The sequence below is a fragment of the Notechis scutatus genome, chromosome Z (genome assembly GCF_049901735.1).
Source record: "Notechis scutatus isolate UNSWTSFEM ecotype Mainland chromosome Z, rNotScu1.2, whole genome shotgun sequence".
In the NCBI taxonomy this organism is placed as follows: Eukaryota; Metazoa; Chordata; class Lepidosauria; order Squamata; family Elapidae; genus Notechis; species Notechis scutatus.
In genome coordinates, this window is record NC_142025.1 from 125,002,709 (window position 1) to 125,018,767 (window position 16,059).

A 16,059-nucleotide genomic window follows, 5' to 3' on the forward strand; every position below is an offset into this window, starting at 1 on the left:
TAAGGAAGACAACTTGGCCCCCTTCAAAAAACCACTTTTTTTTAAGTAGAGAAAGGGCACTAGGGTGAAATCATCTTTTAAAAGAAATGAGAAAGGTTTCCCTTGCGTAGGAAATTTATTGAAAATAAACACAGGTAGTTCTTAACTTTACCACCTGTTCTGACCCAGTGTTCGCAAGTAATGATAAGCCATTTACTTGCAAATAAAACAAGCCCCTTTTCATAACAGGGCAGTAACAGTCTTTTATTCACGTGGATAAACCAAAAAAATCAAACGTAATTAGTCCCAATAAACCTGGGTTTAGTTTAGCCAAGAAATCCGAATTGCTTGCTGTGGACTAGAAACAAACAGTTGTCTGTGACAACAGGCTACTCCCAAATGCCTTCTATTTATTTCCTAGCCAGAGAGAGGCTGGCTAATGTCCACGTCTGCTTTTTCTTGAGATCCAGCTTATTGTTTTTCCTTTGCTGTCCTCCTCTGTACACAAATGAGCATCTGCGATGTGCGCCCTCTGTTTCTCACGCTCACTCATCTCAGGCCCCCTCCGAAGCTGGCCCGGGCTCACCCTCAACCTCCTCTTCATCTGACTCTGTAGTTGGCTCTGCTGGCAGCCGATGGGCCACAACATAACCATTCAGTTTAGCAATTGTTCAAAGTTACAACGGCACTGAAAAAAAGGGACTTAAACAACCAGTTTTCACACTTATGACTGTTGCAGCATTTCCATGGTCAGGTGATCAAAATTCGGACGTTTGGCAACTAGCATGTACTTATGACAGTTGCAGTGTCCCAGGGTCATGTGATCACTGTTTGTGACCTTCCCAGCTGGCTTCCAACAAGCAAAGTCAGTGAGGGAAGCCAGGTTCACTTAATAACTGTAGGATTCACTTAACCCTAATTAATGTAACAACTGTAGTAATTTGCTTAGCAACAGTGGCAAAAAAGGTCGTAAAATGAGACAAAACCACTGACTTGCTTAGCATCAGGCATTTTGGACTCAATTTTGGTCACAGGTTAAGGTCTACCTGCATTTGCCAAGAGCTGCTATTAAACTGTGGAATGCAACTCGCTGGCATAAATAAATATAAGCTCAGAAAATAGTTAAAAAACCTTTGTTGAGGAGGATCTTGGCTCATGTTTTTGACAGTGATGAGCAGGATATTTGAGTGAGTACCAGCAAGAGAGACAGATTGTAGAAAGTACAAGTAGTCCTTGACTTACAACATTCCATTTAGCGACTGTTCAAAGTTACAACAGCACTGAAAAAAGTGACCTGCGACTGTTTTTCACAGTTAACAACCTTTGCAGCATTCCCCATGATCGTGTGATCAAAATTCAGATGCTTGGCAACCGGCTCATACTTACGACCGTTGCTGTGGCCCGAGGTCACACAATCCCCTTGCGCGACCTTCTGAACAAGCAAAATCCTTGGGGGAAGCCAGATTCACTTAGCCAGATTTCCTAGCTTAACCATTGCAGAGATTCGCTTAACAACTGTGGCCAGAAAGGTTCGTAAAATGGATAAAAACTCACTTAGCAACAGAAATTTTGGTTTCCCTTGTGGTCGTAAGTTGAGGACTACCTGTGCTGCGCCACTAATTCCACGGGTGGGTTTTTGTAAAGTTTAAACTGCCTAACAGAGCTAAGACAATGGCCGCAATGTGACTGTTGTACCAGAACAAACTATAATATGTACAGTTCAGGAAATTTCCCTCAAGAAATTTCAAGGCACCTGGGATGATCTCATCAGAGGCCCACCAGAAGTTAGATGGTCAGCTTCCTGAGATATCAAATTATGACATCTATTCCAATGGCCCCTGTTCTTTCCCCACTATATGTTAGTCTGTGTGCAGCTTGACATGCAGCTATCCTCCAATAAAACAGATTGCATAAGATCTGAGTGCTTTGTTGAAAGAACAGGATGTGGTGAAACAGCAATGCTCTGTGTATAGGATGTGGTTTTGTCCTTGGATGGCCATGTGGCAAAGATTAAGATGGATTCTTCTTTGTGCTTCTGCCTTCTCCAAATGCTAAAGGAAATGGAGTCTAGTAGAACAACAACAGTATATAAAGATTCTATGTTAGGGCATATTTGTCCCTCCGGCCACTAGATGGGGCTAGAGAGCAATAACAATATATAAAAGTGATATGCTGGAGCATGACAGCCCCCAACCTTTTGGGCACTGGGACCAGTTCCGTGGAGAAAAGATATTCCATAGACCGGAGGCAGTGTGGTTTGCGAACTGCCTGCATCCTGTAGATGGGGCTTCCCTTGTTTGCACGACCTGATTGATGTGGCATGCCAGTCCACGGACCAGGGGGCATGGGGGACCCCTGATCTATCCCATTGCAATTCTATGGTTCCCTATAATTATGGTGATTTGATTGTGGTTTTATCTTAATATATTATCTCCTATATTGTATTGTCCACATATCTTATATAATGTATATTTGTTGATGCTTTATTTAAAGTTAATTTGTGCATCAGTGATTACATGCCATATGCCCAATAAATTAATAACTGCCTGTCTACCTTGAATCCAACTGATATATTTTTTTTTAACCTCTGCTTTAGGAAAGTTGACAGCTGAACAGATCCAAGCAGGATACCGGTCATTACAGAAAGTAGAAGCATGTCTAAAGTGGAGTCAGACAGGTTCTGTCCTGTTGGAAGCTTGCAATGAATTCTATACCCGAATCCCCCATGATTTTGGGTTAGTAGCGCCGAATCCCCATTTTGGAATTGTCCCGGGGGATGGAAACGGTCTTCTTTGGCACTTATACAGGACTATACAAGTCTTTATACAGGTCATCCTCAACTTATTACTGTAATGGAGTTTGCCCATTAGGGTTGTAAGTCACGATGGTCATGTGGTCATGTGACTACAGGGGTGCATTGTAAGCCGGTCATAACCATCTTTCGGGGGTTCCATTGTAACTTAAAACAGTTGCTAAGCAACTTGTTCAAATTTTTACTACCAGTTCTGTGGGCATGGCTTAGTGGGTGTGGCTTGGTGGGCATTGCAGGGGAAAGATACTGTAAAATCTCCATTCCCTCCCCACCCCACTAACCTACTTTCCAGCTCCGTTCTCCTGTGCAGGGCAACAAAAGAAGACCCAGTTAATCAGCTGGGACTCAGGAGGCAGAGGAGAGATGGGCAGGGCCAGTCAGAGGTGGTATTTGCCAGTTCACTGAACTATTCAAAATTTACACTATCGGTTGTCCAGAACTGGTCAGAACCTGAATATCACCCCTGAACTGGTTGTAAATGGAAGACTACCTGTATAACTATTGGGTGTTACTATTCTCCATGTTATTTAAATCTCTCAGCCAGTTTTCTGATCAATTACAACAGCGGACAACATATTTCTCCCCACGTCAAACACGTATAGTTCCGATCTATCTGTAATTTTGCGGAGATATGAATTGTTAATTGAATACCACAATTTGACTACAATTTTGGAGCATTCAGTTTGTGCTTCAAATTAGCTTTAAGGCACCTTAGAACAATGCAACTTGCAAATAGGCCTTATGGTTAAGGTTTATGGGAGTGACTGTTTGTTAACCGTTGTGTGCCCATGCATAAGTGTACCTAGAGATGAGCTCTCTGCTGGTTCATCTGGAATAATAGTGACCTTTTCGGGTCATCTCCTTGGTTGTTTAATTGCAGAGAAGATTTTATTCAATTCAGAAGCGAGAGCCATAGATTTAGTACAAAATCTCAAATCTTTACCAGGCATATGAGGTGTAAACAACTAGAGGGTAATTGAAGAAAGGAAAGACGCTATAAGGAAGGGCTTCTGCAGTTGTTGATTCAGACCACAGTTCCCTCACACACAGGTTCATACTCACACAAAAGTGCTACTCAGATTAGAATCCATAAATCAAAGGACCAATCCTGATCTGTGTCTAATTTTCCCTCTTGATCTCGCTGTATAACTTAGGCAGTCTCCAAATTCAACCTCTTAGACACCTTCTTATTGGTTTAAGCCAGACACAAGAGAGATGCTCTTTCATCTCAGGAAATACATATCAGAGCTGTCCAGTGGTGGAATTCAGCCAATTCGCGCTAGTTTGGGAAAACCAATTGTTAACTTTCTGAGCAGTTCAGTGAACTGGTTGTTGGAAGAAATCATTAGGGCAGAGAACCAGTTGTTAAATTATTATACCACTGTAGCTGTCGCTTAAAAAGCCCACCTGAAAGGGGAACCTTCCCATTCCTAGTTGGTTCTTCCAGATTTTTATCTTCCCAAATGTTGTGTGTTGTATCCTGATAAATTAAACCTAAGCCACAAAATCTGTTTTGGGTTTTCTTTTAACTCTTTTTTGTGTAACAGCCATTTGGAGGGATTTCTCTCTGCTCCCTTATCCTAACATTCTTGCAAACGTTTTGTTATTTATTGCTGAGTTAATCTACCTTCCCACTACTGCCTTCCACAGCCCTGTGTTTGGGGTCATCTATCTGAGAGCATACCGTGCGTAGTAACAGTGTCTTTACTCTAAGATTACACTAACAGATTTTACAAGCTTGAAAGTGTTTCTCCACACCCTTCCCTGTATGTTCCACAGAAACTAGGTAGGGTCTCTTCTGCAATGCTTTCTCCTTCCCTTTGTTTTTGATGCCTGAGATATCGCTTATCTGACTGTTGCCCTGGCTCCAGCTCTTCCTTCTGTCTCCCAAGGTTATTCCCACAGACCTTTACAACTTTCCACTAGATTTTGTTGGTACAACCAGAGGCTGGAAGCCAAACCATGTGCATCCCTGATCTAAGAAGAGTTTTTTGTCACTGGTGCTCATGAGAAGGTCCTCTGAGTCAGCGATGGGCAATTCATCTTTTTAATGCAATTAAATGTTTCATTCTCCTCCTTTTCAGATCAAAAACACCACCACTAATAAGGACATTAAAAGAACTACAAGAAAAGGCACAGCTATTAGAGGTAAGGAAAGTCATATCTAATTGCTCAAGGAGAGAAAGGTTGATGTGTGGACATTCTGACTAATAAGATGAAGGGAATAAATAGTTATTTGGCTTCTGTGCTGAACTGGAGAATAAGGTGAAGAGCATATGTCAATGTTTTGACCTAGGTTTCCCTAACAACTCAAAGCCGAGTCCCCATCCCAATAAACCCCTTTTATTTAAGTTACAGTGAATTCCTCTCCAGCAAAGTCCCAGCCAACAGTCTTTCAAGATAGTTCACAATCACAGATCTTTATCAGGCTTGGAGAGCGGCCAGGACGATATCTTTGAGACGCCAGAATATTTGGCAAGAATGCAGAAATGAACTAATTGTTTCCTGCAAAACCCCACTTCCCCTTTGCTCCTCTTTTATTCCCTATGGAAGCGCCATTCACCGTCCACAGGTGGCTTTACTCCCAAGTCAACTCTTGTTCCTTAGCTATTCCCTTCATCTGGCAGCTCTGTGCATGCACAAACTGGGAACAGGCTCCAGCTGCTCTTCTGCCTCACTGATGTCCGACTCCGAAGGCAGCTGATAACTGTCAGCACTTGTCAGAGCCTTCCCCAGACTCCAGGACTGTCCCATGTTCCTCCCCAACCTCACTGTCTAAATCTGCTGCCAGCTCTGCTGGCGGACCACAACAGTCAGTTCTTCAAGAGAGAAAGATGCCACAGGATACTAGCAGTGCTGTTTTATTGCAGTACGGGATAATAAGAATCCTGAAAAATCTTTTCAAGTTTCTATCCCTCCTTATGATAATTAAAAACAAGGTGGAGTTGAGTTTCTTTAGTATGTTTTTTCAAGTTCTGAATTAAAATTGTTTATCTAAGTTCCTCCTTAATGGTTTTTTCATACCGAGGTCATCCCTAAATTCCTTTACATCAGGGATAGGGAACTATGGCCCTTTTAGGACCTGTGGACTTCAACTCCCAGAATTCCTGGGTCTTCACAGCTGGCTCAGAATTCTGGGAGTTGGTCCACAAATCATAAAGGGGCCATAATTTCCCATCTCTGCTTTACATGATAAGAGTTTCAAAGCTTATATTCTTTCAGGCAGATGGGACTAAAGATAGTTCTCAAATTATGACAGTAATTGAGCCATGCAACTGCAGTTGTAACTTTCAACCAAGTTTTTCCCAACCTGACAAATTCCATGTATTTTGGACTCCAACTCCCACCACATCTGGAAGGCAACCATCCAGATATCTAGCTCCTTCTGAGGTTAATGTTGCCCTATAAAATGTGTGATAGCTACTGTCTGCTGACTTTCTTTTCCACCTCAAGGCTCTCAGTGAGATCCGTATTGGTATCAAACATGTGCAATCAGAACAGTTGGATCTGGAACACCCTTTGGACCAGAGCTACAGGAATCTCGACTGTGAACTCCAACCCTTGGAAAAGGCTAGCAATGTTTTCCAGGTGTGTAGTTGAATAAGTAAGTCATGGAAGAAAGAACATGATGATGCTAATGTTATCCATTCAGTTGAGTCCCGACTCTTGGCAATTTTGTTTGTATGTGTATATTTATTCATTTATTTTGTCATGTTTATGTAGTGTCTCTCAGAGGTGGTGACCCTTTGGGAGCTGTATGCAGTGAAATTTCTTTTTAATGTATGCCGATTAGTGAACATTCAAAATGACAACGAAGTTATTCTGCCTTTCATGTCCTTCAGGTGCTGGAGCACTACTTGCTGTCCACCCATGCTCCCACCCACAAGGATTACACGATGACCCTGGTTGAGGCCTTTGAGGTGAACAAGAAAAAGTCAGAAGCCGTCTTCCGTTTTGACCTGCCCAACAGGTAAGAAGGGAGCCGATGGGGCGAAATGAAACCTATCCTTGGACTATATTCTGAATCTTTCATCTGTCAACTCGTAAAGCATTCCTGGCTTTAGCATTCCTCTTGAGTTGCCATAGGCAGGAGGGGGGAGAACTGATGGAGCAGCTCAGTTGCCACTACCAGAAGCACATTCCACGCATACATTTCTCCATATTGTATCCCAAGTTACTAGAGCCAGCCGGAGAGGCGTGTTTTCTACAACTCTTGAAAGTGCTCCGTTGGAGAATGTGATTTATGACACACTCTGGGAGGAGGGGGGAAACAGGGTCATAGGTGGACATGCCGACCAGTTGCTCCTAATAAATAGTTGGATTTCTTTTGAAACTTGGCTCAAGGCTCATGAATTAATTAGGGCATCAGTGGGAACCCTGACATTCTCCTCCTTTCCCTTCTTCAGGATGCTGCTGTGGCACGGATCTCGCCTGGGTAACTGGGCGGGGATTTTGAGCCAGGGGTTGCGTGTGGCACCACCAGAGGCTCCCGTGACAGGTTACATGGTGAGTCTCTACTTTAGGATGCACTGAACCCAGGATTTGTGAACCCAACTTGGGGAGCAGTCAGGCCTGCAACCTTTTCCTTTTCTTCTTCCCCAGTTTGGAAAAGGCATTTATTTTGCGGATATGTCCTCTAAGAGTGCCAATTACTGCTTTGCCACTCGCGAGAAAGACGTCGGCTTCCTCCTGCTGTCAGAGGTGAGATGATATTTTGGTGGGAGGCTAAAACATGAAAAACGTTTAACAGAGGGGTAGAATCAAGATCACGTGAAGTATTAATACCACTTTATAATGTCTTGGAACTATAATGTCTTCCACACTTGGAATACTGCATCCTGTTCTGGTCACCACAATATAAAAAAAGATGTTGAGACTCTGGAAAGAGTGCAGAGAAGAGCAACAAGAATGATTAGGGGGCTGCAGGATAAAACATGAAGAATAGGTGCAAGAATTAGATATGAGTGGTATGGTGGCCTAGAAGTGGAGCTCTGGCCTCACAATCAGGAGGCTGTGAGTTCAATCCTCAGTAGAGGCTGTGATGACTTGGGGTGTGACACAAAAATAACAAAGTCACAAAAGTAGAATACATTCCCTTTCATGCCTACAACTTGGCCCCAATGTCCAATTAGCCTCGGCTGGATAACAAACTCTTCAAAAAAACAGTCTACGAAGGGCAGAAATGCAGTCCGAACCCAAAGTAAAGATAATTAGAAATTTAAAAAACCGAACACAAGCCACACTGAAGTAATTAACATGGCAGGCCAGGATGATAAATTACAGACTTTCAAAGGATAATGCAGCACCCACAGTTGGAAGGACACCAAAACTAAGATAAGGCTCGACCAAGATAATGCACGCTTCCAGCAACTTTGCCATGCACAGTTTGCCCTTTTAAACAGTCTTCCCATGAAGGGGATCAGGGCCTTCTTCTCTCTCGCAAGCCATGTTGCTCCCTTCTCCGTTACTCCCTGCGTGCTCTAGGATGAAGAGGGGATGGCCCTGGGTCTTCCTCTGAATGCCCAGCTGGACTGTGTCCTTCCCCCATTTCCTCCACAGCCACCGGAGCCACACTCCCACTTCTTGTCAGCTGTTCAATTTCCCCCTCAGAATCAGACTCCAATAAGGAGTCTTTTATCTGTGGGCAAAGTTCTGCATTGGCAACAGGAAGGGCATCCAGCCAGTAAACAGCTACATTCAGTTTCCCAGTCTCCATCCCGCAAGAAATTATGGGATCGTTAAAAGAAGTTGCAAGAATTAGATATAGCTTGTTTAGTGAAAAGAAGGACTAGGGGGTGGCATGATACCAGTGTTCCAATATCTGCCACAAAGAAGAGGGGGTCAACCTATTCTCCAAAGCATCTGAAGGCAGGACAAGAAGCCATGGGTGGAAACTTATCAAAAAGTTCCAACCTGAAACTAAGGAGAAATTTCCTGACACAAGTAGTCCTCGACTTACAACAGTTCATTTAGTGGCTGTTCAAAGTTACAAAGTGACTTTCGACCCTTTTTCACACTTAGGATGCTGCAATCAGCAATATCTGCCACAATATCCAATATCTGCCACAAAGAAGAGGGGGTCAACCTATTCTCCAAAGCATCTGAAGGCAGGACAAGAAGCCATGGGTGGAAACTTATCAAAAAGTTCCAACCTGAAACTAAGGAGAAATTTCCTGACACAAGTAGTCCTCGACTTACAACAGTTCATTTAGTGGCTGTTCAAAGTTATAAAGTGACTTTCGACCCTTTTTCACACTTAGGATGCTGCAATCAGCATCCTTATGATGAGGTGATTTACCTTCAGATGCTTGACAGCTGGCTCATATTTATGACGGTTGTGGTGTCCCAAGATCATGGGATCCCCTTTTGTGACCTCCTGACAAACAAAGTCAATGGGGAAGCTGAATTCAATTAACAACCGCATTACTAGTTTAACAACTGCAGTGATTCCTTTAACAAATTGTGGTGAGAAAAGTCGTGAAATGGGGCAAAACTCACTTAACAAATTTCTCACTTGGCAACATAAATTTTGAGCTTAATTGTGATCGTAAGTCAAGGACTACCTGTAATGAGAACAGTTAATCAGTGGAACCTCCAGAAATTGTGGGTACTCCAACACTGGAGGTTGTTATTGGACATCCATTTGTCTGAAATAACATAGGGGCTCCTGCTTGAGCAGGGGGTTGGACTAGAAGACCTCCAAGGTCCCTTCCAACTTTGTTATTCTGTTATTATGCTGTACTTAAAACAGATGGATTAATGAAATAATTTTCCATAGGAATATGCAGCTTTGTAGTATTTCAAATAATTCATTCTTCTCTTCGCTGGGTGAAATATATTTTGATATTTAAATTAATTGTGATATTAACAATATGGAACAAAGTTGTTTGTCCCTTTATTTTGAAGATTTCTGTCAGTAATGACATTCATAATTTAGATAAAGCTTTGGAATTGAAATGAAATCAAGCACTTTGTCAGAAATCTTTTTAACAAAACAGAGGGGATCAATATACTTTGATTACAATTCTTCTGTTATCCAATGTTAATAACAGCCTTATATTTTAACTGTATTAGCTGAATACTTAAACTAGGGGATAAAATTGTATTCTACCACCTAAAAATTGGAACCTGCTACAAGGCCCCTTCCAACTCTGTTATTTTCAGGTTTGGTTTGAGATAATAATTACAGATTTGCTATCTAGATGTAGCCTGACTCTGTGTCTTCCTTGTTTGGTTTTCTTTTTTTTTTTGCTAGCACCTTAGCTGTACTTCCCCTTCGCTGTTGATCTATGAAGGTGTCTATGCAATATATGTGAGTCAGCACTTAAGTTCTGTTTTTGTTTACAGGTTGCTCTAGGAGAATCCAATGAACTGTTGGAGGCTAATCCAGAAGCAGAAAAACTACTGTTCAGGAAACATAGTACCAAAGGCCTTGGCAAGCTTGCTCCAGCCAGTTGTGTTTTTCTGTGAGTTTGGGATGACGGGAAGAAAGCAACCAGGGATGAAAAATTACTACTTAAATCAGTTTCCCCTAATCTGAGGAGATGGATATGACACTACTACAACATTTAGTCTATGATGATGTGTCGACTTATGCTATCAGAGACAGAGTTGGACCATTGTTTTTCAACCATGCCACTTTAAGAGATGTAGACTTCAACTCCCAGGATTCCTGAGCCAGCCATGCTGTTGAAGTCCTGAAGTCATAAAGGAGCCATTGTTCCCCACCTCTGAATTAGAGGGGTGGAAGCAATGCTGAGATTTGATTTTAAAAAGAGATGAAGTGAATTGCACAAGCTTCTTTCATGTTATCTTCCTGAGACAATATAAATTGGTACTACAAAGAAAATGATAATGGGAGATAGAATATTTTAATTTCCTGCCTTTGATATTATAAATAATTCAAGGAGACGTACATATCTAATATTTCTTCCTCCTATTTTTCCCACAACAACCCTATGAGGTTGGTTGAGTTGAGAGTGTGTGACTGGCCCAAAGTCACACAGCCGCTTTTGTGCTTAAGGCTGGTCTAGAACTCACCATCTCCTGGTTTCGAATTAAGTGCCTTAACCACTAGATTCAAACTTCTTACATTTTATCTTGATTTCTGAAGCTTTGTGATAGTTCGCAGCTCTTTTGTGAATTTTGTAGTCATTGTGTCATTGTTGAACAAAATGCCTCTTTATTTAAAGAAGAAAGGCTGTGTTGCAAAAATGCACAAAAATACTTGATTTTCAGTTCTGATATCCAAGTAGAAACTATACTTGGTTGGGTGTCTAAATGCTAGCCAATGGCATCGGGAATCTTAACTTTAATTACACAAAATTATTGTTTTCTCCATTTAAAACTTTGCAAAACGATGGGGTGGAACGGTGGTAATATTTGAGGGATTCAACATGATGTTTTTCTCTCTTCCTGCCCAGGCATGGTGCCACTGTTCCTGTGGGCCCAGCTAAAGAAACCGGGATAGCAAACCCTCATGGCTATGCCCTAAATTATAATGAATTTGTTGTCTATGACCCACGGCAGGTGCGTATGAAGTACCTTCTCAAGGTGCGCTTCAATTTCCCACGGATTTGGTAAATGGAGAAAAAAATGGAGAGAAAAACTGGCGTAAGAATGACATCTTGAAGCAGAGATGGTTCTCTTTTGATGGGTGCTTTCTACTTGAGAGGCTGAAGAAGACAACTCCTGAAACTGACCTTGTCGTGCGGTTAGAAAACTTTTGCCGTATTTTCGTTTACATTTCTGTTACGAAGTTGTCTCCTGAGTGAGGAAAACGATGCCGTGAAGGATAACTAATCTTTAGGATTTCCAGGTGATCATTATTTTTTTCTTGAACGATTTCCAGTTTAGTTCCAGTGGAAACACACCGATTGCTTGACATTTTTGTAAAATAAAGGAATAAACGTTCTTTGGTGTATGTCAATAACTTTGGACTTGGATAGAGGAAAATAAGAACAGGTCTTTGTATCTTTTACTTTTTGTAATTTGTATTTTGGGTAGCATAGCCCTCCCTCCTCTAGTAGACCAAACATTCATTATGAAGATGCACAAAATATTTGAATTGTCCCAGAGGTGCTTTTTTTTTCCCCCAAAAGGCCAGTGGACTTTGTTTTTCCTTGAAGGCATTTCACTTCTCATCCAAGAAGCTTTTTCCATTCTGACTGAGTGGTGGAAGATGGGAGGATTTACTGCAAGGAATATAAATCCACCTTTCCTCATTCAGTCAAAACTGAAAAAGCTGCCTGGATGAAATGTCTTTAAAAAAAACACAGAAAGTCCAGTTGCCTTTTGAAAAACAGGCGTGGAACAACTATGATCTTGGATGACTGAGATGACTCCATAGACTATCAGGCCCAGTTCTGCAGAACTTAATTCCAGAATGCTTTGAGATTTCTCAGTTTGGGATTAAACAAAATCTGGAGCACAGACTATCTACTCATGTGTGTTCCCTCCCTTCTTTCCACTGCTGATGTCCTTGGCTTTGTCCTGCTCTCTCATCTGATCACTTCTGCCAAAATCAACCAAGACCTATTTCATTCTGAGCCCAGATCCTATCAAACTATGTGCTCTGTTCATACACAGAATGGTGAATTTACCTCAAAATTACTCTTAGCTGTGATTTATCTTTCATCAACCCCAAATATTAGATGTATTATTTGTAGTGCATTTCAACCCCATCCTGAGACCCGGTGGCTCAGTGCCTGAGACACTGAGTGCCTAAGACACCTCTGAAACCTCAGAAAGGTTGGCAGTTCGGCGGTTCGAATCCCTAGCACTATGTAATGGAATGAGCTCCGGTTACTTGTCCCAGTTTCTGCCAACCTAGCAGTTCGAAAGCATGTAAAATGCAAGTAGAAAAATAGGGACCTCTTTGGTGGGAAGGTAACAGCATTCTGTGTGCATTTGGCATTTAGTCATGTCAGCCACATGACCACAGAGAGGTCTTCGGACAGCGCTGGCTCTTTGGCTTTGTAACAGAGATGAACACTGCCCCCCTAGAACCAGAAACAACTAGCACGCATGTGTGAGGGAAATCTTTACCTTTACCTTGAACCCCATCATTCCTCCAAAGGGATCTATGGAAGTGTCACTAGTCCAGGCAAGCAAGTATTCAAGGTTTGAGAAAGTCCAGGTGAAACTCTTAATTTATGAGCTTCTGGACATGGACAGTAAAAATCTGAATAAATCTTCAGCAGCAGGGAGATGGAATGTAGCAGCAGTCCCTGACATACAATTTGTTTTGTGATTGTTCAAAGTTATAACCACACCAAGTGACTTACAACCATCTTTCACACAACTGTTGTAGCATCCCCACAGTCACATGATCAAAACTCAGGTGCTTGGCAACCAGCATGTAGTTACTGTTGAGGTAATTCCCCGTTAGGAGAATGAGTGCATACAGGGAGACATATTTGAGAGAAGTGTTTGAATAATACACACACAGCGCACATACACTGTATAGTAAATGTAGGTTTTTTACTTCTAGAAATGTTGAAGCAAAGTTCAGAATAGGCAGTCCAAAGTCATTCACAGGTAAATCAGTCAGTTTTCAATCCAGGGATAATCCAATAATAAATTCCAGTGTCAAAAACAGTTCAGTATCATACTTACATCAAATCCAGGAATATCAGTCAATTAGAAAGAACGGCAATACTCTCCAATAGAAGGAAACAGATTCACTCTCTTCTGAGACAAAGACGAAGACTAAGAACCCAGGTTTCTGGCTCCATCTTATGGCCGTTTGAGAAACCACACCCAATTACACTTTTAGGATTCTCTTAAAGAGACAGTTTTAAAATGTCTATCCTGGTTTATATATGTCTAACCCAAATAACTGTTAGGTGACTTATATTCCTAACAGTTACTATAGTTGCAGCAATCCTGGGGTCAAGTGATCACCATCTGCAACGTTCCCAGCTGGTTTCCAGCAAGCAAAGTTAATGGGAAAAGCCAGGTGATTAATTTAACTGCCCTGATTTACATAAAACCACTGTGAAAAGGGTTTGTGAAAACATCTTACTTAATCACCACCTGTTTAGCAATGGAAATTCTGATCCTAACTGATCATAAGTTGAGGATTTACATAAGTTGATCATGAGCAAATTTAAATTCCAGGTCTGCCTTAATCGGTCCTAAATAATCTCAATTTTAGTTTCCTCTGTAATATATAACTAAATAATAGGATATTCTTAATGGTCTCAATTATTCAGTGAGAGAAAGTAAAATGGTGGTTTGGACTGAGGGAGACAAAAAAATACACATGTAAAAAAAAAAAGATTGAAGACACACTACATACAGCGAGGGAAAATTAATTTTAATTCCATTTAAATATCAAGTGAATAATCTCTAAATTGCATATAAATTTTGTGTATTCCCATGCACACCCTATGATTACATTCAATCCTGTCTCTGCTATGATCAAAAGATGTTTGGAATTTTCATTTCTCCTGACTGTAAGGTTCAATCTAAACTCTCGTGGTTATTAAGCCACCATCAACCCCAACATAGGAACCACATTCAGGTCACAGGAAACATTGAGGGTTATTCTCAATGCCTGAGATTTGCTGAACAGGTCAGAAGAGACTGAAGTGGCATTCAAAAGCTCTTCCCGCACAAAGGTGCATCCCAATCCAGAAAGTAAACAGTGCCCAAAGTATCTCCCACCATCAGGAGTACAGAAGAGTCCTTGCAAGGGGAGGGCTGGAGACAGGAAACTGGGGCCCGGCATCGAAATTGGCCAATCTGTAAACAAGACAAGGAAGGAGGAAAAGAAGAAAAGAGACATCAGCAAAAGAATGCAAAATATTGGAATGGCTTGCAATTTTGGGAGTGGGGGAGAGAGATGCTGTCTATGGTGAGAAAAGGTCTTAAAAGTTTTTTTACACACTATGGCAGCGTTTGTCAACTTCAGGAATTTTTAAGATATGTGGATTTCAATTCCCAGAATTCCCTAGCCAGCATGCTCTATATAGAGTCTAGCTAAAGAGTAGCAGGAGTTCTCTGGGCACTACATTCCCTGTAAATTTCTAGAAATATATATAGGAAAAATTCAAGTCTTAGTCCTAAAATCAGTATTATCGGCAGATAGTTGTTGTTTTTTTGTATGAACAAGTTATGTAAGGCACAGGGATCTCTAGATTAACTGTAGCATTCTGGCCATCAAATGCATCTCGAATGCATTTGGCATGTGTGGGTAAAGACACAGTTGTGGAAATGAAACTTGCATTGAGGGAGAACAAGGTGAGGCCAGCCATGGCATCGGCCTAACTTCAGCCCAGCATTATTCAGGGACACTCACCAACTTCATTGTGCTGCCATCCCAAATCTTCACATCCTGGTCGCAGGATGCCGTTACAATCCTGTCTCCCACCAGATGCAAAGCTGTAATTGTGTCGCAATGGATCTAAGGTGGGAAGAAGAGGCGGAGTAAATTTTAGCCCTTGCATCAGACCTAGTTGAGCAATAGTAAGTGGTATGATCCCCTTCATGGGATTGTCCCTGTGACTAGGAAAAACGGGAGGTGGAAGGGGGGAGCTAACCACCAGACTGCAAGAACACAAGTGAGCTGAGGAGACCCAAACTCATTGGTAGACTCATTGCAATGAACAAGGACATACATCCAATTTGGCAGCTATTCAGATAGTTGGCCAAGCAGGTACAAAAATAGCCAGAGAAATTATTTAAGCATGGAAAACAGGCCTCTTGCCAGTCAACAGGGATGCTGATTTTATCAGGTCCTTAGTAGCAGAGAACTTGGCAGCACAAGGAAACAACAGCCAACAAGAACTGGCCATCAACACCCCAATCAACAACTAAAAAGCCACATACAGCCAGGCACCACATAAGTATTATGCATAGAATAGCCCAAAACACACATTATGGTGAGAGAGAAGTTACTAAGGATGGGTTCCAACATTAGTCTGAAAACTCGGAAGACTAAACCTCTGGCCCAGGTCTTCAACCCAGATTGGATCCAGTAACTGGTGTTGCTATGTGAAGGAGAATGGACTTTGAATAAGACAAGTGGGTCAATCCCTCCAGAGACATGGAAAGGGTCTCAGTAAATGGGAACAGTAGTTTTGCCAATCAGTTGACTGAAGTGGCATGACATAATTCTTGCTCACATAGGAGAGATGGGCAACCATTTTTTTCTGAATCTGTCTCACCTTCCTCTTTTGCCAGTCCTTAGATGCGTCTTCCTCTTCTTCTTCCACTTCTTCCTCTTCCTTCTCTACTTCCTCCTCCTTTTCCTCTTCTTTTTC

At 41.8% G+C, this 16,059-nt stretch overlaps 2 protein-coding genes across 10 annotated transcripts in view; one reads left to right on the top strand and one right to left on the bottom strand.

The window, feature by feature from the left end:
- The window catches only part of PARP2 (poly(ADP-ribose) polymerase 2), a 29,261-nt gene extending 17,557 nt beyond the window's left edge, over positions 1-11,704 (top strand). For both annotated transcript variants that reach the window (XM_026687404.2, XM_087945144.1), the window contains exons 12-19: positions 2,576-2,714; positions 4,876-4,939; positions 6,245-6,379; positions 6,634-6,761; positions 7,198-7,297; positions 7,394-7,492; positions 10,139-10,257; positions 11,215-11,704. In XM_026687404.2, the coding sequence (XP_026543189.1) occupies positions 2,576-2,714; positions 4,876-4,939; positions 6,245-6,379; positions 6,634-6,761; positions 7,198-7,297; positions 7,394-7,492; positions 10,139-10,257; positions 11,215-11,374 (944 nt within the window). In that variant the 3' untranslated portion in view covers positions 11,375-11,704. The remainder of the gene's footprint in view (positions 1-2,575; positions 2,715-4,875; positions 4,940-6,244; positions 6,380-6,633; positions 6,762-7,197; positions 7,298-7,393; positions 7,493-10,138; positions 10,258-11,214) is intronic.
- Positions 11,705-14,090: 2,386 nt separating this feature from the next.
- Positions 14,091-16,059, bottom strand: part of TEP1 (telomerase associated protein 1) — a 98,736-nt gene continuing 96,767 nt past the window's right edge. For all 8 annotated transcript variants that reach the window (XM_087945136.1, XM_087945135.1, XM_087945138.1 and 5 more), the window contains 3 exons: positions 15,964-16,059; positions 15,096-15,200; positions 14,091-14,539 (listed from right to left, as the gene is read on the bottom strand). The exon at positions 15,964-16,059 is cut by the window's right edge. In XM_087945136.1, coding sequence (XP_087801262.1) covers positions 14,393-14,539; positions 15,096-15,200; positions 15,964-16,059 — 348 coding nt within the window. In that variant the 3' untranslated portion in view covers positions 14,091-14,392. The remainder of the gene's footprint in view (positions 14,540-15,095; positions 15,201-15,963) is intronic.